This window comes from Anopheles arabiensis, chromosome 2 (assembly GCF_016920715.1).
Source record: "Anopheles arabiensis isolate DONGOLA chromosome 2, AaraD3, whole genome shotgun sequence".
Lineage (NCBI taxonomy): Eukaryota > Metazoa > Arthropoda > Insecta > Diptera > Culicidae > Anopheles > Anopheles arabiensis.
The window spans coordinates 95,377,653-95,404,253 of NC_053517.1; the positions used below are offsets into that span (position 1 = coordinate 95,377,653).

The following is a 26,601-nucleotide window of genomic DNA, read 5'->3' on the forward strand; positions in this document are numbered from 1 at the left end:
AGACAAAGAGAATTAAATTTTCAGTCGAGGGGTAGGTACAAACACACGGTGGGGGTCCGGTGGGCTGAAAAATAAAAATGGCGGATGGAGCGCTTTCACGGAGAGAATGCGCTCTATTGCATGCCTTTAAAATGCACGAGGCAAAGCGCCAGTGAGTGCCACTGAAAAGAACGCTTGCTCGCGCTGTTTCATTGTATTTTCCTCAGAAATTGAAGAAAATGAAGAAGAAATTGATCGTTAAAATAATTGATTAAATTTAAATGGTTGCGTTCTCAACAATGCTCCTGCCGAAATCTGCCAATATAATCTGGCCACGCTGGTCCGCAGGTCAGGCGAGCTTTTTGGCGGCCACCGTCGCAAAACCGTCGCAAAACGTCAAAACCGGCGTCGCATGTACTGCAAACCGACGTCGCTAGCGAGCGAAACTCGCAACGATTTCGAGGCGCTGGCGACGGTCGTTTTTGACGTTTTGCGACGGTTATTGACCTTTCGAGTGAGCTTTTGCCCTGCGGGCCAGTGTGGCCAGATTATATTGGCAGATTTCGGTAGGAGCACTGTTGAGAACGCAACCATTTAACCAAAGTGAGTGCCCAAGTAGCACAATCCTGTTAAGAAACCGTTAAAAGTATGCCTAAAAGTATTACTTTTAGCTTTCCATACAGCAGTAATTTCAGGGCTTAAAACACTGCGTAACGCTTTCCTGGCTTCGTCAATGCTTCGTTAAAAATTAAAATTTTGCCGGTATTTTTAACGAAAAATGTCAAACTCAACGAACAAATCGACAGAGATGGCTGTATTGCTCTGTCTCATTCTATATGTATTTTCTAGATCTTCGTTAAGTTACAACAGAAGGTGTTAATATTTCATGGAATAAATGCATAAATTCACCACAAATACTTTTATTCGACATTTCATCGTTTTGTCACTGCATATTGTCACTGTATCACATAAGTTTCTTTCATTCCATGGGTTTCTTCCATTATATCAGCATGGAGGTCAGCTGCAGCCGTGGACGAAAAACATGATGTCCAAACGCTATCCAAATCAAATATGCTGCAGAATATAAAACTTATGTAGCTCATGTAAAGATATTGGTAATATCGATACACTGACCTGTTATAAAATCATGATGACACACAAATTAGACAATAGCTGATAGAAATTGTCGCAGACGCTTGGTTTTGTTGCCATCTACACACAAGCTACACACACGAAGCTGGACGAACTTTTTGACATAAGAAATGGAGGCGCCATGTACGTGACCTTGTACAGTATGTCTCAAAAATTATCGTCATCAAGAGCATATTATTTTGCCCAAGAAAATATACATTTTATTGAAAAATTTTCTCATTTGCAAATATTGCATACCCTTTATCAAACTCTTCACATGTATTATTTGAAAATATCAAAATTTTTTTATTATTTTTAAATTATTTTTTTATTATCACCGCAGATACAAATAGAGGAATAAAAGAAAACACATAGTTTTCAAACAGTTAATAAAAAAAATAGTTTGGTGTAAAAATAAATACGCATTATTACATAAATAAGAATGAAAAATGATTTTCCGAATATTGAATAAATTGGAAATGGTGTAGATAAAATTTGAAAAACACTGTGCGTTATATTAACCCGAATCGAAAAAAACGAGTGTAACGGAATACGTCGTTATGATGTAACGCTTGGAAATGTCATATTCTCTTAAGAAACTCTATTTGATTATTAAAGGCTTTAAAAAACTGTTAATAATCAAATAGAGTTTCTTAAGGCTACTTGGGTGTATACAGGCGTCCCCCGAGTTACGACCCCCTCGAGTTACGACTATTCGCAGATACGACGATTTCGATTTTGACAGTTGAAAGATGTCATTGAGACGAAATTGATATATTTTTTTGAATTTCTGTGCAGATAACCGTTACAAACATATTTCCTCAGATTCCACAACACCCCGATCTTGAATATCTATGTCGTGTAAACGGCTTTTGGAGAGAAATTAATACTTCATAGATTTCGACTCTTCAATTTCGGTTATAAACTTTATAGTCACAGATATTCTATATACGACTATTTCAACTTACGCCTTGCTTTAGGACATTTTTTCGGTCCCAAATACAGTCGTATCTCGGGGGACACCTGTATATCAGTTGGGCTTATGGTGTTCTTTCTCACCAATACATCGACACACAATTTGACGGTTTGCTCCATAACAAAATCTAGTATGCCTTGAAGTTTAAACAAAATCTCGCAGAAATTGTATGTGGTTTTGCTCAGGCGTAGCATGAAGAAAGAAACCAAAAAAACCTACGCGACGGCCAGTTCTTGGATTAAAATGATGATCTGAAGATTACTGGATAACAACCCAAGTGCAACAAATCCACTAAACGACCACCAAACGGCTCCTAAACGACTCAAGTTCTCTACCTAAACGGAATATAGAAAGACTTCGATTAGTAGACGGCAAACGACTCATGCATTCTAAAAATAGCAAAAAAGCTGGTGGCGCTATCTGTTGGTGGGATACCCCAACCAGTTGAGCTTCATCGCTTGCAGGAGAGCTTTCTCATTTCCTCTATACTGTTGTATGGTTTCGCATTGAAGTTATGCATCGCTAGAACTAGAACGGCGATACGATTGTTTAAATACTAAACTCCTACCGAAACCACCAGCACTGAGCAAGTGAGATTTGAGTAATGGTCGTTGGTGTTGATATCCACGTATCTGACCACACGACCATTCATATAGATTTTTGCTCAGAAAGTTAGAAGGCTAAATAGGTCATGATAAGATGAAACTTGTCGAAACACATTGCAAGAAAAGGATAGCAATATAATGATGAGTTGTAATACGCCATCTATTGATCAAACCAATGAAGCTGTGGAGCTTTCATTTTTTTTTTCTATGAATATTCAATTTTCCAGTCGTTTAAGCTTAATCTGTGGCGCTTGGGAACAACACAGTTCCCTAGCAAAATCTGATATATAGGAAACGGTTATTGAATCCGTTCAGTCAGCGAGCAAGGAGAAGTGTACCAAGCGAACCAAATATGAATTTATACTGAAAGAGAGGAATTTATCAGAGTGCCACTGCATATGTACTTTGCTCCTGTTCAACAGACCATCGAAATATCTCAAATATCGAGTAAAATTGTGAAAATTTTGGATAAAGTTAGCAGTGAATCCATAGAAAAATCATCAAAGCATCCAGTTTGTTATGGATCTAACTGTCAAACCAGGGTTTCTTCCTATTTTCGGTTTTAGACGTCAAATTGCACTGGATAATCCCACCTGGTACATCAACTCATTTTGCATTTAACCTTTGTTTCTATGACCAAAAATCCACCCCCATCTTTATGATCACCTACCCGGATAGGTCATACATTTTGTAGGAGAAATTGCTCTTTTGCGTGGTAAATTGATCTGTTGGGAGCACCCTGTGTCGCGATTGCCGATCGGTTGACGGATAAGCCGATCACTCCCGATGATACGCGCTATCAGCGAGAGAGTGACAAGTTTCGGCCTCTTTGCTCCCGACCGCCCCGTACGACGGACGTATTTCAATCCCGTTTGTTATTGTTGTATAAGTGTACTTATTTATATATTATATTATATTGTAGATAATAAATCCATACCATTTTAAAAGTACAAAATGATCATATCTTCTGTTTTAGTTATTGAAATAACTTCAAATTTTCAGGAAAGCTTGAAGTCGGGTGTATCTTGGGGACCGCCTGTATGTGAAAAATAATTAGGAAAATTCCTATTGTTTATACTGGAAAGAACAAAGTTTTATGCACTTACTTACTTACTTTGAATTTCTATGTATACTGTAAACATGCACGTATAAACCTAGCTTAAGTTTAGATTATAACAGATAACCGTCATTCGAAGATTGACGCATAAGCGGGAAAGACGTGTTTAATTGCTTTGTGTAAATTTATTTCTTTGTGAACCCTTTTTACAATACATTTATTTGAATTATATTATGGCATGAATTATGGGATTATGGTAACGGGATTAGAAACAGACAACATTTGAAGGCTACAATATAAACAAGGAACTAGATGAGGATGAACTGAACTATGCAATGAATTATAGCATGTACAAATGAACTCAAACAGACAAGTGAATAAAAATTGCTATGACTAAACATTGCATTGATTCACTTTGCTATGACAGTTCAACCGTCTACACGTTATTTTCTTATTCCCAAAATATCACAAGTTTTCCTCCAATTTCACACGAGGTGTAATTTTCTACATGCAGCTTTCTTGAAAATTTGAAGTTATTTCAATAATTAAAACAGAAGATATGATCAATTAACCATCCAGAAATGCAAACTCCCGTACAAAATGTATGACCTACCTGGGTAGTTGGTCATAAAGATGAGGGTGTATTTTTGGTCTTAGAAACGAAGGTTAAATGGTTGCGTTCTCAACAGTGCTCCTGCCGAAATCTGCCAATATAATCTGGCCACACTGGCTCGCAGGGCAAAAGCTCGCTCGAAAGGTCAACAACCGTCGCCAAACGTCAAAAACGACCGTCGCCAGCGCCTCGAAATCGTTGCGAGTTTCGCTCGCTAGCGACGTCGGTTTGCAGTACATGCGACGCCGGTTTTGACGTTTTGCGACGGTTTTGCGACGGTGGCCGCCAAAAAGCTCGCCTGCCCTGTGGGCAAAGTGACCAGAAATACCGATGTATATATATTTGGGTTTGAAGGAAAAAAATTAAATTTTTTTAATCATTGAACTATAAAACTCAGCCAAACAATCAAATCAATCTAAATAATCCCGCGAAAATCAAATGACAGCACGTACGATAAAGTTGTATCCAATGGAGCACTGCTGCGGCCCTAAGCGATCGGGTGGAGCCCCGAGAAAAAGAACTTGCCACCACTGAGAAAAAAATGTGCATCTTAGCTTCTTTGGATTAGAATTCCCAGTACAATTTTCACATCGACACTTCAGAAAGACCTTCATTTGTGTAACCGCTGAACCAAATCTTATCTATATCTTAGATAAAGGATGCATATTCTCGTGAGATGGAAGATTCATTTTGCGCATTAGGTCCCCCCCGCCACCCATCCCACTTAACACTTCTTTCGCTTTTACTTTTTTTAACTCAGTTAAGTTTTGAGTTTTAACCGTCTTGTGTACAACCTACCCGTGTAAGTTTCGCATCTTTATTCCAAAATAACTTTGGATTAAAGAATCGTATCGACTTCAAATTTTTAAAATGCCTCAGAAAAGATTTTTTCTACCCATGTGCAAAAAATCAAAAATATCAAAAATGTTTAGATATTTTTTTAAAATTATTTAAGATTATATACCCTTCACATGTACAACCGCATACCCAGGTAGGTCATACATTTTGTATGGAAGAATGATGTTTTTCGAGGTTAAAAGCGTATATCTTTTGATTTACTTGTTAGAATGGAATGAAAATTGTCTTATAGGATCACAATAATGTTTTATAACATACCGTAGTAAAATTAGAATTTTAAAAAATCCTATTGATATTTTTAGCAATCAAAAACGTGCTGTAACTCCAACACCTTAACCGGCCTTACCGCATGTTTTGCTTATGTATTTTTCTTTTCTTTCAAATGGTGTATTACCGTGCGGCTACACGAGGTGAAATATACAGCGAAATGAACTATTTGACAGGTGAAATATCTGACAGATACAGCTAAAGAGTTGGGGGAGATACAATATCCGTTTTCGAAATTCCCTTAAAAAGAATATCTTTCTAAGCAGAACATTCCCTAGTTGCAAGAAATGATGAATTGTTGACTGAAAATTGACGAAATACTTGATATTAAAGTTATTTTAAGGATTTAATTGCGATTGTGTACACGTTATTTATTTACATTGCACATCAGCTGGTTGCTGTGATACTTTATCCGTCAGATATTTCACCTATAGTCAAATAGTTCATTTCGTTGTATATTTCACCTCATGTAGCCGCGTGGTTACAGTTGTGTACAGTTAAATTTTATTGCTTGTCATGTAGCAATATATTGAAATTAACACTGAAATCACCTCTTTTAAAATGATATCAACCACTACAAGCAAATTAAATAAAATTGGCTGAAAGTTAACACACACATTCATACTTTTGTGTTACTTATAGTGTCATAGTGCTACTGCCGAATAGGGATGGGTGTTTTGGAGCGCATCTATGGCTCCGGAGCCGGATCCGCACCAATAGCTCCGGAGCCGTACCTCCGTACCAACAGCCCCGGAGCCGGCGACGAATTAATGGCTCCAACCAACGGCTCTGGACTAATGTTTCAATAGAGACGGCATTGTATGATAGCCTAAAAAAGAATCTATCATCTCGCAAGTGTAGAAACTAACACCCGATGTGATAGTGTGATTGTTAAACAATGTTCAAAACTTATCGATTTTTTATAGATTCCTTTCAACATTATTTACTCAGCTAATTATGGATCTTCCATTATCTAAAATGATTTTATGGTGCAATCTGTAAAAACCAGCTCCGGAGCAGCCGTGAGCGTGGAGTCGTTGGTGCGGAACCGGCTCCGGAGCAGCTGGAGCGGAGTCAGCTTCGGAGCCGGATCCGTTAGGTTGGAGTGGAGGCCCAAGCGCCACAGATTAAGCTGAAACGACTGGAAAATTGAATATCCATAGAAAAAAATGAAAGCTCCACAGCTTCATTGGTTTGATCAATAGATGGCGTACTACAACTCATCATTATATTGCTATCCTTTTCTTGCAATGTGTTTCGACATGTTTCATCTTATCATGACCTATTTAGCCTTCTAACTTTCTGAGCAAAAATCTATATGAATGGTCGCGTGGTCAGATACGTGGGTATCAACACCAACGACCATTACTCAAATCTCACTTGCTCAGTGCTGGTGGTTTCCGTTGGAGTTTAGTATTTAAACAATCGTATCGCCGTTCTAGTTCTAGCGATGCATAACTTCAATGCGAAACCATACTGTTATATTTTCGTTTTCTTTCGAAAGAACGCTAAGAAACGTTAACGCGTTACTTCCTTCAAAACGATGGGATTGGAAAGTCCTTGTTTATTATTAATAACTCGTAAACGATTTGCTACCACTTTGTTCCACGACTTTTCTCAAGCGCGCGCCATATCTTTCTCCTCGATCGGCATCGTGCCGAGCGCGCGTTCGCTGACCTCCCGATAGATCGCACACACACTTCGATCTACGCCCGATGAGTGTCCTCGGTAGCGATCTACGGGATCATCAGGTTGGCCCATAACATCTCCCCCTTTTTATTGCAGCAGGTACCCATCAAGCCTACGCGGGAATCGTCTGGACCTGTTGGACCGGCGTGGCGATTGTACCGGCTGCTGACGTCTTCTTCGTTGGACAGGTACTGGTCGTGGAGATGGTAACGGCGGTGAGGAGGTCATACCACGGACCCCGTCGGATGATGATGGTAGCAGCGGTGAGGATATCACTGTAGGGTGCTCAACTGGCACGACATCTCTTGGTCCTTCGATGAGCAGATCTAGCGGCAATTGCGTACGAGCCGCGAGATTAGTTGATTGCTCTGAACTGCCGATGTCCCGTTTCCGCAGCTGGTTTACGTGACGGCGATGCATACGGCCGTCATCCGTCTTAACCTCATATATCACATTCCCTATAATGCGAACAACCTGCGCGGGAACCCATTTCCAAGAGTTGCGCGAATACCACTTCGCGTAAACGCAATCACCACTCTTGAAGCCCCGACCATGTTCCTCAGGCAGCGTTTCAGTGGTCGGCGGAGGCTTTAACAGTTCCATCGCTGTTCTTATTTTTCGATTAAACATTGCCTCTGCAGGCGAGCGATGGTTTTCGAGAGTGGCGTTGGGCGTTGATCGGTACGCTTGGAGGAAAATATCGAGAGCTTCTCCGTGGGACGCTCCACCTTCTTCTATCTTTTTGACCGACCGTTTAAAGGTGTCGACGAAACGTTCTGCTTGCCCATTCGACTGTGGATGAAACGGTGGGCTTGTAACATGTTGTATGCCTTTGCTACAACAGTAATCGGTAAATGCAGTACTCGAAAACTGCGGCCCGTTATCGCTCACAAGTGTAATGGGGAAACCAAAACGAGCAAATACGCCTCTTAATATAGCAATTGTTCCAGCGGTCGATGTTGAATTTGCCTTTATAACCTCTGGCCATTTAGTATTTGCGTCGACTATCACCAAATAAAACTCGCCGTTAATGGGCCCTGCATAATCGATGTGAATTCTTTCCCAAGGCTGTTTAGTGGCTGGCCAGGATAATGGTTTCGTATGAGGAGGCGATTTTGCGGCTACCGCACATGCATGGCAAGTCTTAACGCACTCGGAAATGTCCTCATCCAAGCTAGGCCAGTATACATAACTCCGGGCAAGTGCCTTCATTCTTTGCTTCCCGGGATGGCCTTCGTGTAGCTGCTTCAGACATTTCTCGCGTAATCTGGTAGGGATCACTACCCTCTCCCCGAGCAAAATGCATCCTCGAACCGAAGAAAGGGCTTCGCTTCGATTGAAAAAGCGTGCCAGGTCTGCACCGTAGCTCAGGTTTCGAGGCCACCCTTCCATGACGTACTGGTGAACCTTCTTCAAGACTGCGTCAGTATTTGTAGCTCTGGCAACGTCTCTAAAATTAAGAGGAAATGCGTTAATGGAATTTGTTGCTACAAAACTTACATCCTCCTCGAGTTCGGCGCTGGCTATGATGTACTCCGGTTCCGGTTTGGCATGTTCCCTTATCAGTCTCGATAGTATGTCGGCGTTACCGAACTTAGTAGTGGGAACATACTCGATGCTGAAGTCATACAGCTGCAAGGTCAGTGCGAATCGTTGCAGTCTGTTTGCCGTGTAAACCGGAATACCTTTTTTACTGCCGAAGATTCTTACTAGTGGACGGTGGTCTGTCTGCAGGCAAAAATGACGACCATACAGCATCTTGTGGAACTTAGTGACCGCAAAAATAATGGCAAGACCTTCGCGGTCTATTTGGCTGTACCTTGTTTCGGCTTGCGTTAGCGCCCTTGATGCATGTTGTACAACCTTTATCGAGCCATCGGCGTATTTATGGCTAATTGTTGCACCAAGTCCAACTGCTGATGCATCTGCAGATACCACAATTTCGGCGTTCGGGTCATAATGTGTCAGCAGTAAATCGGACGAGAGAATTTCCTTAAATTTGCTGAAGGCTCGATCACATTCCCGAGTCCATAAAAATTTGCTCTCGTCTTTCAATAGCATATCTAGCGGGTATCGTAGGTCGCGCATTTTCGAAACGAACTTTCCATAGTAGTTGATCGCGCCTAGGAATGAACGTACCTCGCTGATATTTGTTGGTGTTGGCAGCTTTTGAATTATGTCGATTTTTGCTGGGTTTGGTCTAAGGCCACGACTATCGACGATGAAACCCAGATACTCTATCTGCTGCATTTTGAACGCACATTTGTCTGCACGGATAGTGAATCCGAATTCCTGTATTCGGCGGAATAGATTCAGCAGATTTTCATCGTGCTCGCGTTCCGTTTTGCCACCAACGATTACGTCATCCATATATCCGGATGTTCCTTTTAGTCCAGCAAGCATGGTGTCTATTAGCTGCTGGAATGCTGCAGGAGCTATTTTGATGCCGGGCGGCAGGCGATTGTAATAATATAAGCCGCGATGTGTATTTATGGTTAGCAAAGGTCGGTATCTGGCATCAATTTCGACCTGTAAAAAGGCGTCTGAAAGGTCGATTTTGCTAAAGAATCTGCATTGGGCCAGCTTAGCGAAAATATCGTCTGGGAGCGGTAATGGGTATTCATATGACCGAAGAGCCGAATTCAGTCCGGTGGAGTAGTCCCCACAAATGCGAATACTACCGTTCCCCTTTCTAACGACGACAATCGGCGCGGCCCACTCGGAATAATCAACTGGCGTAATGACTTTGAGTGCTTGTAGCCTATCTAGCTCCTTCTCGACTGTTGCCTGCATAGCGTAAGCTACGGGACGCTTCGGACAGAAAATAGGACGGACATTTTCCTTCAATTGCAGCTTTATATTGGCCTTTGTGCATAAACCTGTACCGTGGAAAACAGCTGGAAATCGCTTCTCCCATTTTGCAGAATCGCTCTCTATTCTGTTGCAAAACTGGTTCATCGGCATGGCTGCAAGCGAAAAGATATCAATTAGATCGGCTCCTAATAGCTGCAAATCTGACGGAATGACTCTTATTATCGCCGTTTCAGTCCTTCCGTTAATCGTGATATCCGCTTCAAATTCGCCATCCAGCTGAATGTGTGCACCAGTTGCCGTTTTCGCGTGCACTTGCGCTGGAGATAGAGTTGGCATGCCGAGCTGTTTCCAGGTCTTTCGTCCTATGATCGTAATGTCCGAGCCAGTGTCGAGCTGTAACCTGGCCGATTTCTGCCCAATGTGGATAGTCACATATTTCCGGTTTTGTTGTACGCTAAAAATATTAACGGAAACTACCCTTGTCGCTACTGAAGAGCGCTTGTAGAAATTATTTTTTCTTTTCTTTCGCCCTGCAGTGTTACAATGCCCTTCGCGGTGCCCATACTTGCCACAATCCTCGCACTTATGCGACCGGTACGAACAATCTCGTATCCAATGATGATCGCCGCATAACCAGCATGGACCCGGTGGTTTCGCTGCTAGTGCGCTTCGGTCTGCTTGCTGAGGATGCTGCTGTTTGCTGAAGCTGCGTTGTGTCTGCTGCGCGTACCGCTGCTTGTAGTCACCGCGCATAGCGAAAACTCGCTCGTTTCCCTCGGTGGCTATCATCGCGCTGTCCACCTTCAAGCTTGTGATGCGCTGAGCTTCGGCAGAAAGCTGCTCCAGCGTGAGGTCTGCCTTGTCCTCGATGCGAGCAAGAAGCCGTGTGCGGATTTCAGCATCGCCTTCCTCTCTCAACCCACAAACAAGCATTAAGCATTTGAACTGCTCCTCGGTCATAGCGCTGAATTGGAAATCAACACAAGCGCGATTAACCCGACATGCGAATGTCATCAGGTCTTCGTTATGAGCTTTCACAATTTGCAAACACTTGTATCGCTTGCTAAGTAGGGACTCCGCGCTTCCAAATAGGGCCTTCAGTTTGCTAACTGTATCGTCGAACGTGAGGTCGCGGGGAACACGGGGAAGGATGAAGTTGCAGTACCGCGCGTGTTCCGCTGTGCCCAATTTGCGAATGAGCAGCCGCACTTTCGCTGAATCCTCTAGTCGGGAGGCGTCTTGCACGAACAAATCCTCGTAACGCGCATACCATGCAGGGAACGTCACGCCGGATTCTGCCTCGAACCGAAACTCGTTGATGCTTCCTGCCAAAGCATCCATAATCAACTCTGGATTCCTTGGTGCTGCGGGCTGCTGTGCATACTGTTGAGCCTGCTGGGCTTGTTGTTGGGGCTGCGCTGTCGTGTGTGGTGTTTGTTGCATCATGTGTGCCATCATTTGTTGCTGCTGAGATAGCTGTTGCTGCTGCTGCTGCATTTGCTGCTGCATAAGATTCAGCATTTGCAAAAACATTCCCGTTTCAGAACCGTTCATGGCCAGTCCTGCTTGTGCCGATGAAGCAACGGGATTTTGCGATGGCGGTTGTGCTGGTTGCATCGGTGCACTTTGCGTTGGCTGAACAAAGCCCGGGTTCAGAGCCCTTGCACCGTTCAGAGACAAACGTCGCTGCTCATCCATCTCGGCATCGCCTTCGGGATTAAACATTTTAATGCCGCTTCGATGAAATTGCCTCTCTTTTCCGGTAAAGGATGCACTTCACACGCGAACACTTTAACAATGCCTTTCGTACTAAACTTCACTGCACTGAAAAAGTCTTTTTTTTTTTTCAACTCGTCGCCACTGTTATATTTTTCGTTTTCTTTCGAAAGAACGCTAAGAAACGTTAACGCGTTACTTCCTTCAAAACGATGGGATTGGAAAGTCCTTGTTTATTATTAATAACTCGTAAACGATTTGCTACCACTTTGTTCCACGACTTTTCTCAAGCGCGCGCCATATCTTTCTCCTCGATCGGCATCGTGCCGAGCGCGCGTTCGCTGACCTCCCGATAGATCGCACACACACTTCGATCTACGCCCGATGAGTGTCCTCGGTAGCGATCTACGGGATCATCAGGTTGGCCCATAACACATACAACAGTACAGAGGAAATGAGAAAGCTCTCCTCCAAGCGATGAAGGCTCAACTGGTTGGGGTATCCCACCAACAGAGAGCGCCACCAGCTTTTTCGCTATTTTTAGAATGCTTGAGTCGTTTGCCTTCTGCTAAACGAAGTCTTTCTATATTCCGTTTAGGTAGAGAACTTGAGTCGTTTAGAAGCCGTTTAGTGGTCGTTTAGTGGATTTGTGGCACTTGGGGGAGGTTCCGAAATTGTCTGGAGCCGCTCGTAGCCGGTTTTTAATAAAACATGATGAGCATAGATCGTCAACATATGTTTTTATACAACAAGCAAAACAATTGAAAAATGTATATAACTTTTGAGAGGAATGTAATTAAAACTTAGAAAAAGACTAATCATCCACGTAAAACATGTGGCCTGGCCAGTTATGGTGGTAAAGTTAGAACATATTTTCGAATGAAAAAAATATTCATAGGATTTTTAAAATTCTAATCTTACTAAAATTCTAATCTTACATTATTATGAACCTTTTAAGACAGTTTTCATTCAAATCTTACAAGAAATTCAAAAGATATACTCTTTTAACAACGAAAAACATCATTCTTCCATACAAAATGTATGGAATACCCGAGTAGGCGGTTGTACGATTACGTGATGTTTTTTGGTCGTACACAAGACGGTTTACCTAGCGAAAACTAGGGTAACTGTACCAGTTTTCGGCAGGCTAGTGCAGCAGTTTCACAAAAATTGCTCACATATCAATATTTTTCATTATTTTTCTTGAAAGTGTTGTTATTCTGGTTGATAAACTATCATAGTATGTTACAATATTTTTTATTTGCCGGTTCAAAGCGCCTACCGAAAAGCGCCAAAATAATCTGGCCACACTGGCAGCAGCCGCATTGACAGTTTGTTTTGAAAGCGAGCGTGCAACGAGCTGTTTTGACAGGAAAACGATAAGTGTGCAGGCAAGCGGTGGAAAAATACGGCTGAAAAAAGGCTGGTTTTTAAGTGGTTTATTATTCTGGAAAGATTTTCATCATTCTACAATTTGTTGAATCTTGTTCGCCAAAAAGGTGCCTATTCATCTCTCAGAATGCGCCCCATTACTTTAAGCCGTATTTGCGGCTTGTGTTTATCCTCTTCACAGATGCTGCGAAGAGACCCGTTTCAGATCCGGAATAGGTACCGGGTCAGTTCTCAGTGCAAGGACAGACTCAGATTCAATTCCTGCTCTATTGAAGTAATGTCTGAAGGTCTTTTTAGTATTACTACAAAAACAATATGACCAGGACATATTTTAATATTTTCTTGCTAAGAATTCTACATTAGTGCCAGGGCCAGCAATGGTTCAGGTTCAGTGTTTCTCCTGGCAACGCGCATTAGCTATTGTTACTTCCTAGCTACTTGGATCATCCTAATTTTTTAAGCTGAATGTTTCCTGCGGCCGGAAAAGGTTCATCGACCATTATGGTTACAGCATCAGTTTCTGGATACGTATTGTATGATTTGCTAAATCGTGATCGGTTCCCTGTTCAGACAGGTCCAGTTATGGTTCTTGAATTGGAATAACTTCAGAATCAGTTCCAGGAACGCTATGGGTTCGGTATCAGTTTTAGGGACGGTATGGATTCGGTATCAGTTCAAAGACAGGATCAGTTTGGGACCAAGATATATGGTCCAGGATCTGTAAGCATTTAGGATACGTACAAGAACAGTATGGATTCTGAATACGTTCTGACCAGTTCTATGTTTGATATCGATCCAGGATAAGTTCCAAGACCAAGAAGGGTTCAGGATCTATTCCAGGACTGAAATTGTTTCAGGGTCTGATATAGGAGTTTTGAGGACAAGAGTTGAACATCAGTTAGTTCTTCTACCGGTATGAGATCAGAGCCGTTCCAGGACCGTTATTGTTTTGAGATCAGTTCCAGGATCAATATAAGTTTAAGATCAGTTCTAAGTCCTGTATGAGTTTGAGATCATTTCCAGGACCGAAATGGATTTAGTAAAAGTTCCAAGACTAACATGGGTTTTGAATCAGTTCTAGAACTCAATAACAAATACGATAGCGATTTTTGCCTATTTATTCATTGTATGTATCGTACCAATTGTGTCGTTTTTTTTTTTAAACATATTATAAAACAAAAAGTCTCTCGTTATCTCGTTCCACAGTTTCACAACACTTAACACACAATATCTTCTTAATCTTAATGCTTTTGTTTTCTCTAGCCATTTTAATCCATCTCAATCATCCGCGACGAGCTCTTTTAGGCGTCTGGGCATCGGAACACCGTACAGCTCGTAAAGCAACGAGTTGCCAACGTGCTGCCCAAATCGTACAAAGTTTTCCCAACGATGTAAAAACTCCTCCGCAAGCGGAAGCATGGCAGGTTGCTGTTTCACTTCCTCCCCGTTCCTGGTAGCTTCTAGTTCCTTAGTACGGTTAACGTACGTGTACATGTAGCACGATGGTTCGGGTCCGATCGTTTCAACTGCATGAAAGATGCCGGCCGGAAGGGATGTGCTTTGTCCGGTTTGCAGTATGACTGAAGCACTTTTCGTTCCATCCTCATCCGAGGACGCTTCATAGCGTACAGTTCCCTGCAACACGGTAAGCGAAACATTGTATAGATCTTCTCCGACGTAGTTGCGCAGCGTTAGTCCCGGGAAATCCGCAATAAACAGTACGTCCGAATGGTTACTCCAGCCAAGAACTTCATCCGTTTTGCGGCGAATTAACGTATCGCGCAAGCCACTGAACTGATGCAGCAGCGGAAGTACCCATTGAACTGGTTCGACCGGTGACCAGGGAGCTTTTAGAATGTCCACATTGGGGTCGAAGATACGTTGCTGAAACCGGCCATTCATACTGCACCAGATATCGAAGTAGATGGACACATTAGGGCGGTGTGTTACTAGGGCCTCTCGTTGAATGTTTCGCTCTATGCAACGTGCAAACTGAACAGCCATGTCGGCATGCTTGGTCCACCGATCGTTGTCAGTGAAAGCGAACGGTTCAACATAGTGCACCCGGTCGGGATTCTCCCGGTCCACCACCCGAATCCCGATCATAATTGTGTCCCAGGCGTGTACCATCATGTCCCAGGAGTAGCCGTACAAGCCGTTCGTCCAGTTGTTGTATCCTTGGGTGAGAAAATGCGAATAGGGAAGGAAGAGCTGTAGTAAACAGTACGCGAGCATGGCACACATGGACCACTTGCGACGGCGACGGTTGCGGGAACTTTTGTTTCTCTCTTTCACTTCTTGCGAACAGTCATCGCCTTCTTGGATATGTTCATTGTTTAAAACTGTCTTTGAAACGCCCCTGGCCAAGAGCTTCCGTGGCCAGCTAAAACTGTAGTACAGTGGCAGCTGGGAAAGACAGACCCACGGAAACATCCCGATGTAGAAGAGTCGCGAGTTCATCAGATGAAATGCACTGGCGAAGAGTGTGGCCAGTCGGCGCGTTGTACCGTAAATAAGGAAAAACACCACCGTCGTATCGAATAGGCATCCAAACCAGTGGACAATCAGTAAATCGGTAAGCTTCGCTCCGAGCACGGCACGGAACGGGAAGAACACCCAGTGATAGCCCAGGTTTGTCATCGCATATCCAGACAGCCACTCGCGGCAAAGCTTTTTCAACCCGGCCACAAAGTACAGCACGAAGAACTGAAACTTTAGTATGAAGTAATTCCAAAAGGGAACCGTCTGATCCGGGGGAGGATCTCGCCACGCATCAATTGACCTGTGGAGTTAGATTTTTAGTTGTTTTTAATACAGTATTTCGCACTTCTATCATTTCCGTCCCGTTCCTTACCAACATCGGTGCGCATCGGTAAACAGGAAGATGGTGCCGAGCAACCCGTACAGATAGCTGTGATTGTTCCAGGCACTTTTATCCAGCAGAAACACGTACCAATACGTCGCGGCGAACAGTGCAGCCGACAGGCGAAACCGATAACCGAGCATTATCCCTGCCGCACCTGTCCACATCAGCCCGTAAGTGATGCCCATCCGCGGCAGGGATAGTGGTTCCATCGAATGGATTAGCGGAAACCGACAGTCCCGCGGTTCACCCCAGCGTAGATCCAAATCACCACCACCCCGCTCCTCCGGTATGTCGATGAGCATGGCCAATCCGAACAGTGCTCTGGCCACGGCGAGTGCTGCTCCATCGACGGGCCGGTACATACATCGCTGAACGAACGCATCGAAGGAGGCAAAGCAACGCACATCGTGGCCGGTGGTGTTGCGTAGGAACGAATTTACCCGGGACAGGACACTAGGAGTTGGAGTTACATCCTGCTCGGTGGTGTTGACCGGTTTGTTGTAGGATGTTTCATCGGAGCAATCGTGTGTCGGTTCTTCGGAGATGGCCATTTGGGAAGGGATTGTTTTTCGATGTCAACTACATCTCCAGTGTGTACTGTAAGGAGTAGGATTTGAGTGGTGTTAACACTGCTAGCGATGTATTCGTTGGGTGGCACTTACGAGTTTTATGGAAAATTGTGTAGTTCTTATCGAAGGACAACCGATTGGGACAACCTTACCCGCACTAGTGAAGCGAGCAATCCGCTGGAATCGCTCTTTTTATATTGTTCTCAAAGCTTTTGCTCCCAAACTTTGAACGCTCTTCCTTGTCTTCGGGATGCCAGGGCATCCCATCCGATGTAATGCTCAGTGGGCATGCGCAATGAGACCTCTCTTTTGTACGATGAATGCTCCAGAATCATCACTTAATATTTATGGACTTGTTTTCGTACGGATGTTTTCAAACAATCTACTTCTTTTTCTTCTTCTTCTTCTTCTTCTTCTTCTTGGCACTTTAGCGGTCACGCCGGATTCATTTGCAAGCTTCTTTTTATTAGAGAAAAAACCTGTTCTAAGGACATTCAAGTTCTACCGTCTTTAGACGTGAACATGTCATAATATCCGCTAGGACATATGTGTCATTTAGTAACATCACTTAAAATCCTCTCCAAAGCAAATTGTGGCAACTTGGAACTGTGAGAACCAAGGTGGATTAATAAGATAATAATAAGAACCCAAAAAGATGATGTTCTCTATGATGTCTACTGACTTACATAAAGAACCACTCTAGCCAGCTCTTAGTAAAAGCCTTCCGAACATTTTATAGTCATCCTAGCCAACTCAAGGCAAGCATAGATACCGTGTAGAGAGCCTTCTGTTGCCTATTCTATCGTTCAATGACACAAGATGTCCTCTAGGATCATGTCATACGCAAAGTCTCCCAGTACAGGCTCGTTAGTTTACTTCCAGGCCTATGCAAACCTGTTGTATTTCAATGCTTTGGACACTCATCAGCTTTGGCTTTTTATTCTTATTCTACAGTTTGTTAGCTGCATATTGAGGTTGAAAGCGACCGAAATATTCCGGAGATCGGATGCTTGGTATTGTATACATTACTCTTGCCCATCAATAATTAAGACGAAGTATGTTAAGATAATTTCTATTGCTTGTTTAATTTCTCTTCGTTTTAGATCCTTTCGCACGCCAACATCTTTCATCCACCATCTAACTGACCTGTTTCAAAAGGTAATTCCGCGTAACAGTCATGCTGGTGCGGAGAAGATCAGTTTATAACTTCCTTCTTCAAACAACAGCCACAGTGTTTCCGTTGCCCGACATTTCCCTGTTCGTATGGTGGTCGAAGCACCGCCGCGACGGGCAGGGTGTCTTGTAATTGATGTTTATTATCTTCCATGTTTGCGCTCGGGCTCACCTGTTGCACACATCATACAGACAGAGGAGGGAGAAATACAACGCCACCTAATAAGCGAGCCTAACCTACCCGTCTAACCCAATGGCCAGTATGTGGTGGCAATATCGCAATAACAGGCAACAAACCATCCCTTCCCTCCTGTGGTGCGGACGCACTGATTGGTACGGATAATAGTACACACACACACATTATCATTATCGTCCTTTTGGCACCTTTCCACCGGTTGGAAACCTTTGCTAGCAACACGCAATTGTACATACACACACACAGGCACAAAGTGTGCCACAACCGCAGGGAAAAATCATGCGGAAACGCCAACTCCGCAGCATCTAGCAGACGTTGTACCGATAAGCCTTTGGCCAAGCGCGCAAATCGGAAGAGCACATGTACGATATTACGTCCGCTTGCGATTGAATAACTACACCGGGGAAGGTGGCAATAAAACGAGGCAAGCGGCTCGGCTTTGGACAGGCGTTGAAGCGGAGGAGAGATGCGTCATCGGGGACCGACGAAACCCGTAAAACCGAAATTGGTAGATCCGTGTGTTGTCTTTGAAGGTGCTTATGGTGCGCGGTCGTGTTCGGCGCTAAGATGAGGTCGATGAAAGTAAACAACAACTCTGTGGATTGTACTCCTACGCGCACAGGTGTGTTTGAATGGGATTTTGCTGTCGGGGACACCCGAAAAGGTAGGTTGAACTTTCGTTGCGAAAGTCCAACCCCAGGGTCGTTCGGCGCAAACATATGCATACGCGGTGTTTAAATTGAGCAACAGATTTGCGAAAATAATTCACAGTACGATATTAAGTGTTTTTTTACTTAAATTTATTAAACAACCATTTGTTACAATTGCTATCGTCTTTGCTGTTGAACATCGTTCAATTAAATAGCTTTAAAAATGTACACACACACACACACAAACACGCTTGTTAATGCAAGTTTACGCAAATCATGCGCCAACGGTGTGTTGTGTGTAGTTGGTATTATTTGCGCCATCAAGCCACGCTTTGGCTACGGTTAAATGTGGCGTGTGATAAAGACAACATCGAGGGAGTAACTTTCTCACAGCCCATCCCGAAAAAAGAAACATCGCCCCGTCATGGCCATGGCGGTGTGCATCAAATTCTGTTCCACGCAAATCACTTTCCCACGGACAGCGAGCAATATTAGTTACGCACAACCGCGCTCTCTAAAAAGGGCGGCCACTTGCTTGGATGGGCTTCCGGGACACGCATATATACGCACACACACACGCGAGAGAGAGAGAGAGACACACAGGTATACGTTTGTGTCACATAATAAATAACAAGTTAGGAAAGGGCTGTCCTATTGTCTCCTCTATCCATTCAGATTGGCACATTTCGTCGTCTTCTTTAGGTTCGATTTGACTCCGATCACTGTTGATTCCGTTGCAGGTTTCTCTACCCGTACTGCTGCTGCTGATACTGTTGCTGCTGCTGCTGCTGCTGCGGTTGCTCACCATTGCTGAAGAAGCGGAAAAACCCACCCCGATGGTTGTTCAGGTAGTACAGGATCTGCATCTCATCCTTCGGACATTTGGGATAGTACGCGTCGCAGCTGTTCGCCCCAATGCCGTACCCTAGCAGGGCGGCCCGGGAAAACTTGAGCCACGGTGAGCTGTCCGGCACGGCGGTCAGGATGCTGTGAAGTATGGAAAATCAATAAGAAGTTCGCCGCTGTGTGCCGCCATGACGCAACTTACGTCGACAGTAGACCCCGGTTGACGTAGCTGCTAAAGCCCTGGCCGGTCGAGCTGCGCGACATCATGCAGATCAGCTTCGGCACGCACTGCAGCTCGTCGTTTTCGGAAATGTTATCCAACGCTTGGCGCAGCTGACCACCCACACCACCACCAACGCCACCAAAACCGGCTCCAGGGCTGGCGAATGTACTACCCGGACGTTGTGGCGTCGTTGCCGCTCCGAACGATCCGAACGTGCCGGGGGCAAAGTTGAAGATGCTCTGAAGCACCCCCAGAATGCTCTGCGCGTTTGGCGGTTGCGCTAGACCGCTGGAAGTAGGCAGTGACTGTTGCGGTGGATAGTATCCTTGCGGTTGCTGTTGGTACGGATTGGTGGCGTACGGTGACTCTGAAGCGTACGGGTACGGCGACTCCGAAGGATACTGGTACGGATTGTACGAACTGTACGGATTGTAAGCACCGGTCTGTGGCGCAATGCTGAACGGATACTGTTGCTTCTGCAGCTCGGGATAGTTCAGCATCGAACTACCGTCGTACTGTCCAACGTGCTGTTGCTGCTGCGGACGGGCTCCATTCACCGTCAAATAGTTGCCCTGCAATGGGGCCGAAAATCGTTGCGGTGGCGCACCGGTGTAGGTAGAATACGCCCCATACTGCCCAGGCTGCTCGAACCCACCGTCCGCATTGTAGATCTTATCGTTTGCCACGTACTTGTACTTGTTCTTTTTCCTTTTCGGTTTCTGCTGACTGCCTGCTGGCGGTGGCGGTGGTGGAGTGATCGTGTCTCCTCCCGCATTTCCTCCGGCAAACTGTATCGATGCACCGACGGTGTAAAATTGATCACCTTCACGCTGCCCGAACGGCGATCCAGCCGGTGAGACGTCGGCAACGGATCCTTTGCCGAAGAAATTGCTCCCACTAACAGCTCCATTCACCGTGGTGGTGGACGGTGACGCATCGGAATCGTCCACGAAACGGATCCTTCCGGCTCGCTTCACCGGCGAATCGGCACTGTAGTGGGGGGTGTACATCGGTGTAAACTGTCCATGATCCACGGGAGAAGGTTCTCTTGCCACTGCCGTCACACCCGGCTCCCGGAACACGAACTGATCCTTCCCGTCCGTGGAAAATCTAACCGACGACGATTGAGTTATGCGGTGTTATGCGGCGTTACATCACTGGCGTGGTAACCGGTTCCCATCGCTTTACTTACCCCGTATCCTTCCGGTAGCTGATGGCACGCACGCTCCGCCCGGACACGATCGCCGCCAGCACCAATGTCACCCAAAAGCTCATCTTAACCCACTTTTCGACCTGCGCAACTTACACCCGCAAGCACCAAGCACCAGCGCACGTTGATACCGTGCCGTTCCCGAGCAGTGACTGCGCGCGCTCGAGCCAATTCCGGTACGAGCACGAGTGTGGTGTAATACGCGCGGCTTCTCCCCACCCTCAAAGCGATGACTTCACGCGGTGCGCGCAAATGGCGCTTCGTCGTGGGTCGTCGTCGTCGTCGGTCGTACACACATTTCACTTTTCACTTTTGCAACAACCGCGGTCGATCGTGGTTTCGCGTTTTCGGCGGTGGTAGCCACCACTGGAGATCTGTTTGAATGATGGTGGTGGGGGCGACCCGACGGAACAGCGGAAACCGATCTGAAGCGGTGGTGGTGGTGGTTTGTTTTTGTTATGCTTTGCTTTCTCGGTCAGTCTTTTCGGGCGGCTTTTCGGTCCGCGCGTTATTGGACTGCATGTGGAGGCTGTGTAAATGAGTAGGAGGGAAGTCGAAGTTTTTAGTTTTTTTCTTTATGCAATACTTACGCTAATATTCAAAGATCAGGTTTTTGGTCGTACTCGTGCGAAGGCTGCAGCAGCACTGGAAACCCACTTTTGCAAAGCTTGCTGCACGCCAAGGGGGAAACCCCATTCGAATGCTTTTTCTCAATTGGTTTTGTTAGTGGAAAATTGGTAAGTTGTTGACTTCGGGATGCATGTGTTTTTCTTATTAGAAATTCAAAACAAATGTGAATAACGAACGTTTTATCTTGTTGGAGTTTAAATTGCGCTACGTGCGTGAAACAGTTTCTCACAAGTAGAATAAAATTTTAGATATTTGATATGATGAATCTTCTCACCAAAAGTGCATTTAAAATCGCAATAAAAGGCTCTAACCTGTGCGATGTTACTACTACTGCCCCGAACATTGTCGTTTGCAGAATATAATGGGCGCTAAACGTAGGGCCAACCAACGCTTAAGATTACCCCCCGTCCTGTATGCCCACAGCTGTGTTCGATTAGTGAAAGTGGAAAAAATTGACTCACCCCAATCACGTAGGAAGGGACGACGACGACGACGACGACGACGATGCCGCCAACGTGCACTGCACGTGATCGGAAGCATTCCAGCGATCCAGCGAGATGGTTGGCACGATCATAAGGAAGCTAATCCGCGCATGCTGCCAACGGACAAACACATTGCAGCGCATACAATTACAGAGCTGCTGGGGAGCCTGGGGAGTGGGCCCTTGTTGATTGATGATACCTATTATTAAACCCTTTTTCATCCTAGCAAATGCGGAAGTGGTGCTTGCACACACAGAAGAGGGTTTCAATAGCCCAATCTAAGTAGCTGCAGCATTGGTAACGTCACGAATTGTCTTTTCCAATAAGCACAGCTCAATACATCCCAATTATGAGGAGGAAACAAACAAACCCATAAATATTTGGCACGAAAAAAGGCCCTTTTCTCGTAAAGAATGCTGACTCGCGCATTCCGCCAGCGCTTTTTTACTTTCTTCCATGCGGGGTGCCCCAACCTTCCCCTTGCCCTTTTGCCCATCCACCCGACTTTGGAGATTTTGCGGTTCGATGCGCTTTCGGTTTCGACTCTTTCATCGCCTACTACCACACTTCAATCTGATCTGGGAAGCTTTTCTCCAAGTCTTGAAGCGTTGTTGTGCCAAGCACCGAAAAATCGGTATGAATATGCATTTAAAGTGCCGCGTGTGTGCATGTGTGTGGTATAGTGATGTGCTCTCTGAAGCGTACGCACGACTCCGATCCGACTCCAATTCCGACTCTAGAAAAATGGAACCACTAGATCAGCCCGGAGCCGTAGTCGTTCGGAGTCGTCCGGAGCCTGATCACAAGCACAAGAAGCACAACAGGAGCACATGGCTCCTGTTGACTCCGACCGATTCCAATTCCGGTCGACTCCGATCGACTCTAGACGACTCCGAATGACTCCGACTCCGATCGACTCCGGATGACTTCGGACTACTCCGACTCCGAATGTCTCCGGACGATTCCGAACGACTCTGAACTACTCCGGACGACTCCGAATGACTACGGACGACTCCGACTCCGAATGTCTCCGAACGACTCTAGACGACTCCGACTCCGAATGACTACTGACGACTCCGGACAATTCCGAATCATTCCGAACCACTCCGGACGACTCTAATCGACTCTAATCGACTCTAGACGACTCCGGGCGACTCTGGACGACTCCGAGCGACTCCGGACGACTCCGGACTACCCCGGATGACTCCGATCTACGAAAGACTCTGACTCCCAATGACCCCGACTCCAACCGACTCCGACTCCGAATGTCTCCAAGCGACTCCGAATGTCTCCAAGCGACTCCGGACGACTCCAGACTACTCCGGACGACTCCGATGGACTCCGAATGACTACGATCGACTCTGACTCCCAGTGACCCCCGACTCCGATCGAATCCGAACGACTCCGACTCCGAATGTCTCCGAGCGACTCTAGACGACTCTGAACGACTCCAGACGACTCCAAACGACTCCGGATAATGCAGGGCGGACCTACTTTCCGGAATTGATTCCGATTTTATCGGTGTCGGATCGAAGTCGACTCCGGATTGGTGCCATCTTTACCCATCACTAGTGTGGTATGGTGCGTAACGGCACGATAAAGCGGATAATGATGAAAATGCGACTTGCGCGAGGCGGGGAGGAGAAAATTGAAGATGTTTAAATAAATCACAATCACACGTGTGTTACAAGACGCTTCCGTACGGCCTCTGCCTGGGTGCACTTCCCATTTGGATGAAACAGGTGAAACCTCATGCTCATGTAAGTGGCCTCTTCCTCTCAGTGTGTGCACGGTTCGGTGGATGGATTGTTGTTTAAGGAAATGCGCACACTCAGCCTGCACCTTGAACCACACTGCGACACAATCATAATTTGCTAAACATTCGAGGTTGCCAATTTCACCCACTTTCGGACGTATTCGAGCAGCCATTGTCAAAAAAAACGCTGGTGAAACTGAACTTGAAACAGAAAGCGAATTCGAAGGGGGGTAGTGGGTATTTTTCCGGACACTAATGTTCATTTTTAATGTGAATCAATGAAAACAGCACAGGCTCACAGCAATTTCACGCACAAGGATGATGGTACTTTTACCCGGCGCAGTTTACTTTCGCACGACGTTTCGCCACTTCGCGACAATTCCGCACAATTGAAAACAAACCACAGCCATCTTCGATCCTACCCTAGCAGTCGTGAAAGAGGTTCGCGAACGCGTCATACTTCACCCGCCCATTCTCGGGCACCAGCCGGCAGAAGATTTCGTCCACCTGCTCGTCCGTCAGCCGCTGATCGCCCTTCGTCGTAAGCCACAGGCGCAGCTCCTCCGCATCGACCGTCCCGTCCCCGTTGCTGTCGAAGCAGCGGAACGCGTTCTGGAGCACTTCCGGCGGATCGGTATCGCGCAGCTTCTGCGCAAACAGCGTCAGGAAGAGGGTAAAGTTGAGCGGCAAACCTCGTGCCTCGGCCATCAGCTCGTCCAGCAGCTGGTCGGTCGGGGCCCGCTCGTACCACACGGTCAGCATGTCGCGCAGCTCCTCCCGGCCGACCACTCCCGCGTGGCTCGTGTCGAGCAGGTTGAACAGCTCGCGCAACTCCGCCACCTGGTGCTGCTCCAGCACGCTGAACACGTTCGATGTGGGGCGCTTCTTCGCGCTGACCGGTTTGTTGGTGGGTTTCTTGGTCTGCCCAGTGGACCGATTCGGGCGTATGGAAGCCATCACGCGCACGAGCACCGTCCGTAGCGCTCGATGGTATGAAGAATGCTGGGCTAGATGCGATCGATGCGCTGTCGCCGACATTGGGAAGGCGCTTGCTTTGATGAAAAAAACTCGAACACACCCTAGGTAACGCTGGAGAACAGAAGGAAGCTCAATTCTTGTGATAAAACTGGGAAGGTGATCTCTCTGCTCTTGTGTCATGTCATGCGATGACACTTCGGGAGCGATTCTTGGAATTTCGAAGCACAATCAATCTGTGCTGAGCACAGCACAAATTTGCTAACCGAGGGAAGGCGCAACTAGCACCTAGCACTAGCCGGAAGCAAAAGCGTGTTCATGTTTCTACCATTTATTGAACAGACGTTTTAAGTTGCATTACATGGCGTCGCGGGGGTGGTGGGTGTACATATTTGCGGGATAAGGGTATGTAATTTATAGCCGCTGCAAGTGTTTTTGGTTCACCAAACAATTTTTAAAGCGCGTTTAAATTTTTTAGAACAATTTAACAACGGTGTGCGGGTGAGAAGGGTTTAAAGCGACCTTTCGCACCTTTTCTTCATATTTTAACACATACACCCTTTGAGAGATCATCTTATGTTGCGATATTCTGTAGCTGTTCTGGTGGTGGAAGCATTGTTTCATTGAAAACTCCTTCTTTTTTGGCGCATTTGAATGTTTGAACGGTTCCCAGTTACAGTTCCGGCATGGAAGTGATACTTTCGTGCAATTAAACTTCAAATCGTTCCACCACCACACGGGAATCAATGTAAACTCAATATGCTTTTATGCTTAATATGTTGTTTTTTTCTTCTTCTTCTTCTTGTAAATATGATAAGCGCAATACAATAATTGTAAAAGCATTTTGATACGCGAGATTATGCATGTATGTGTGTGTATATCATAAGCGCAGTTTGGACTGCAGGTTTCGCACTACCGCAACAAGAAGTACCTAACAACGATGTAAACGTTTCAGTATGTGTGTGTGTGTGTATATATATATAGTAGTATATGTATATAAGTATAACACCACGTGGCTCGCCCTGCGCCTACTGCCATCATTCGATTATGATTGTGTTGCCCTTGTGCAATAAATGGGTTTTTGTTCTGAGTTGTTTTTGTTTTACTTGTTCGATTATTTGCTTTCTTCAACATGGTTTATATGGTTTTGTCTTTTGTTTTCATTTTTTGCATTTTTCTGTTGTTGATTTCCCTATCATATAACACGAGTTTGCATTTTAACTTCTTTCTTCACTCCTATTTGTTCTGCATCTTTCATTTTCATACTGCAATGATAAAACACTGATATATTTAGGGCTGGTTTGTATTCATTGTTTTCGCCTTTGGAACATGTGATGAGTTTTGCATACAGATAGTTATGTTGCTCATGTGCTATTGCCTTTTTTATATGCTCAGTAGATCCAGTAGATGCAGCAGTATGTAAATAGACACATCGAGTTAAACGAGTTTGCTGTGCAATGTTGTTGTCTTTCCGTAAACATGAAAGATTTAACAATTACCACAGTAGTATCAGTAGTATCAGTAGTGTTTGGCTTTGCGCACACGTGTTTTCGATAAACCGACGGAACATGTCGTTTCTTTATAGTTGATTATACAGTTTCCTTTTGCAATTTGTTTGTAATAAGTTCAGCTTTCTTCCCAAATTCCCTTTAATATTATACCCTCGAAACATTTAGTCATGCTAATTCAATCTTATACTTTTCCACGCTAATTATTGTCATAACACGTTCCCTCTCTCCCTTCATCTCCTCCTGCCATTTCCATATTCAAATAGGACAGTACTACAGTCATGTTGAACCGTCTCACCCCCCCCAAACACTGCCCTGTGGAAGATTTGCATTCCATTGTGTGATTTTTCTTCTTCGGCTGCATCGATTTGTGTAAATGCGTATCGTAGTAAAACGAAACGAGTGAGTTGCAATCAGAAT

The 26,601-nt window shown here is 45.1% G+C and overlaps 4 protein-coding genes and 1 long non-coding RNA gene across 5 annotated transcripts; all 5 read right to left on the reverse strand.

The window, feature by feature from the left end:
• Window positions 1–855: 855 nt before the first annotated feature.
• Window positions 856–1,220, reverse strand: LOC120894857. The gene is made up of 2 exons (XR_005738250.1): window positions 1,114–1,220; window positions 856–1,053 (listed from the first exon to the last, which is right to left on the reverse strand). It is a non-coding gene; the product is annotated as an uncharacterized LOC120894857 (long non-coding RNA).
• Window positions 1,221–6,995: 5,775 nt separating this feature from the next.
• On the reverse strand, window positions 6,996–12,085 carry LOC120897664 (uncharacterized protein K02A2.6-like). Its single transcript, XM_040302684.1, has one exon. The coding sequence runs from the start codon at window positions 11,712–11,714 to the stop codon at window positions 7,263–7,265; it is 4,452 nt and encodes a 1,483-aa protein (XP_040158618.1). The 5' UTR covers window positions 11,715–12,085; the 3' UTR covers window positions 6,996–7,262.
• A 2,107-nt stretch (window positions 12,086–14,192) lies between these two features.
• On the reverse strand, window positions 14,193–16,731 carry LOC120895591 (vitamin K-dependent gamma-carboxylase). Its single transcript, XM_040299090.1, has 3 exons — window positions 16,626–16,731; window positions 15,952–16,560; window positions 14,193–15,879 (listed from the first exon to the last, which is right to left on the reverse strand). Exons 2-3 carry the CDS (start codon window positions 16,512–16,514, stop codon window positions 14,376–14,378), a joined length of 2,067 nt encoding a protein of 688 aa, XP_040155024.1. The 5' UTR covers window positions 16,515–16,560; window positions 16,626–16,731; the 3' UTR covers window positions 14,193–14,375.
• An 807-nt stretch (window positions 16,732–17,538) lies between these two features.
• On the reverse strand, window positions 17,539–21,342 carry LOC120895593. Its single transcript, XM_040299092.1, has 3 exons — window positions 20,813–21,342; window positions 19,600–20,730; window positions 17,539–19,538 (listed from the first exon to the last, which is right to left on the reverse strand). The coding sequence occupies exons 1-3, from the start codon at window positions 20,893–20,895 to the stop codon at window positions 19,298–19,300; spliced, it is 1,455 nt and encodes a 484-aa protein (XP_040155026.1). The 5' UTR covers window positions 20,896–21,342; the 3' UTR covers window positions 17,539–19,297.
• A 2,575-nt stretch (window positions 21,343–23,917) lies between these two features.
• On the reverse strand, window positions 23,918–24,955 carry LOC120895666 (myosin regulatory light polypeptide 9-like). The gene has a single exon (XM_040299207.1). It carries the CDS (start codon window positions 24,854–24,856, stop codon window positions 24,122–24,124), a length of 735 nt encoding a protein of 244 aa, XP_040155141.1. The 5' UTR covers window positions 24,857–24,955; the 3' UTR covers window positions 23,918–24,121.
• Between the last annotated feature and the right edge of the window lie 1,646 nt (window positions 24,956–26,601).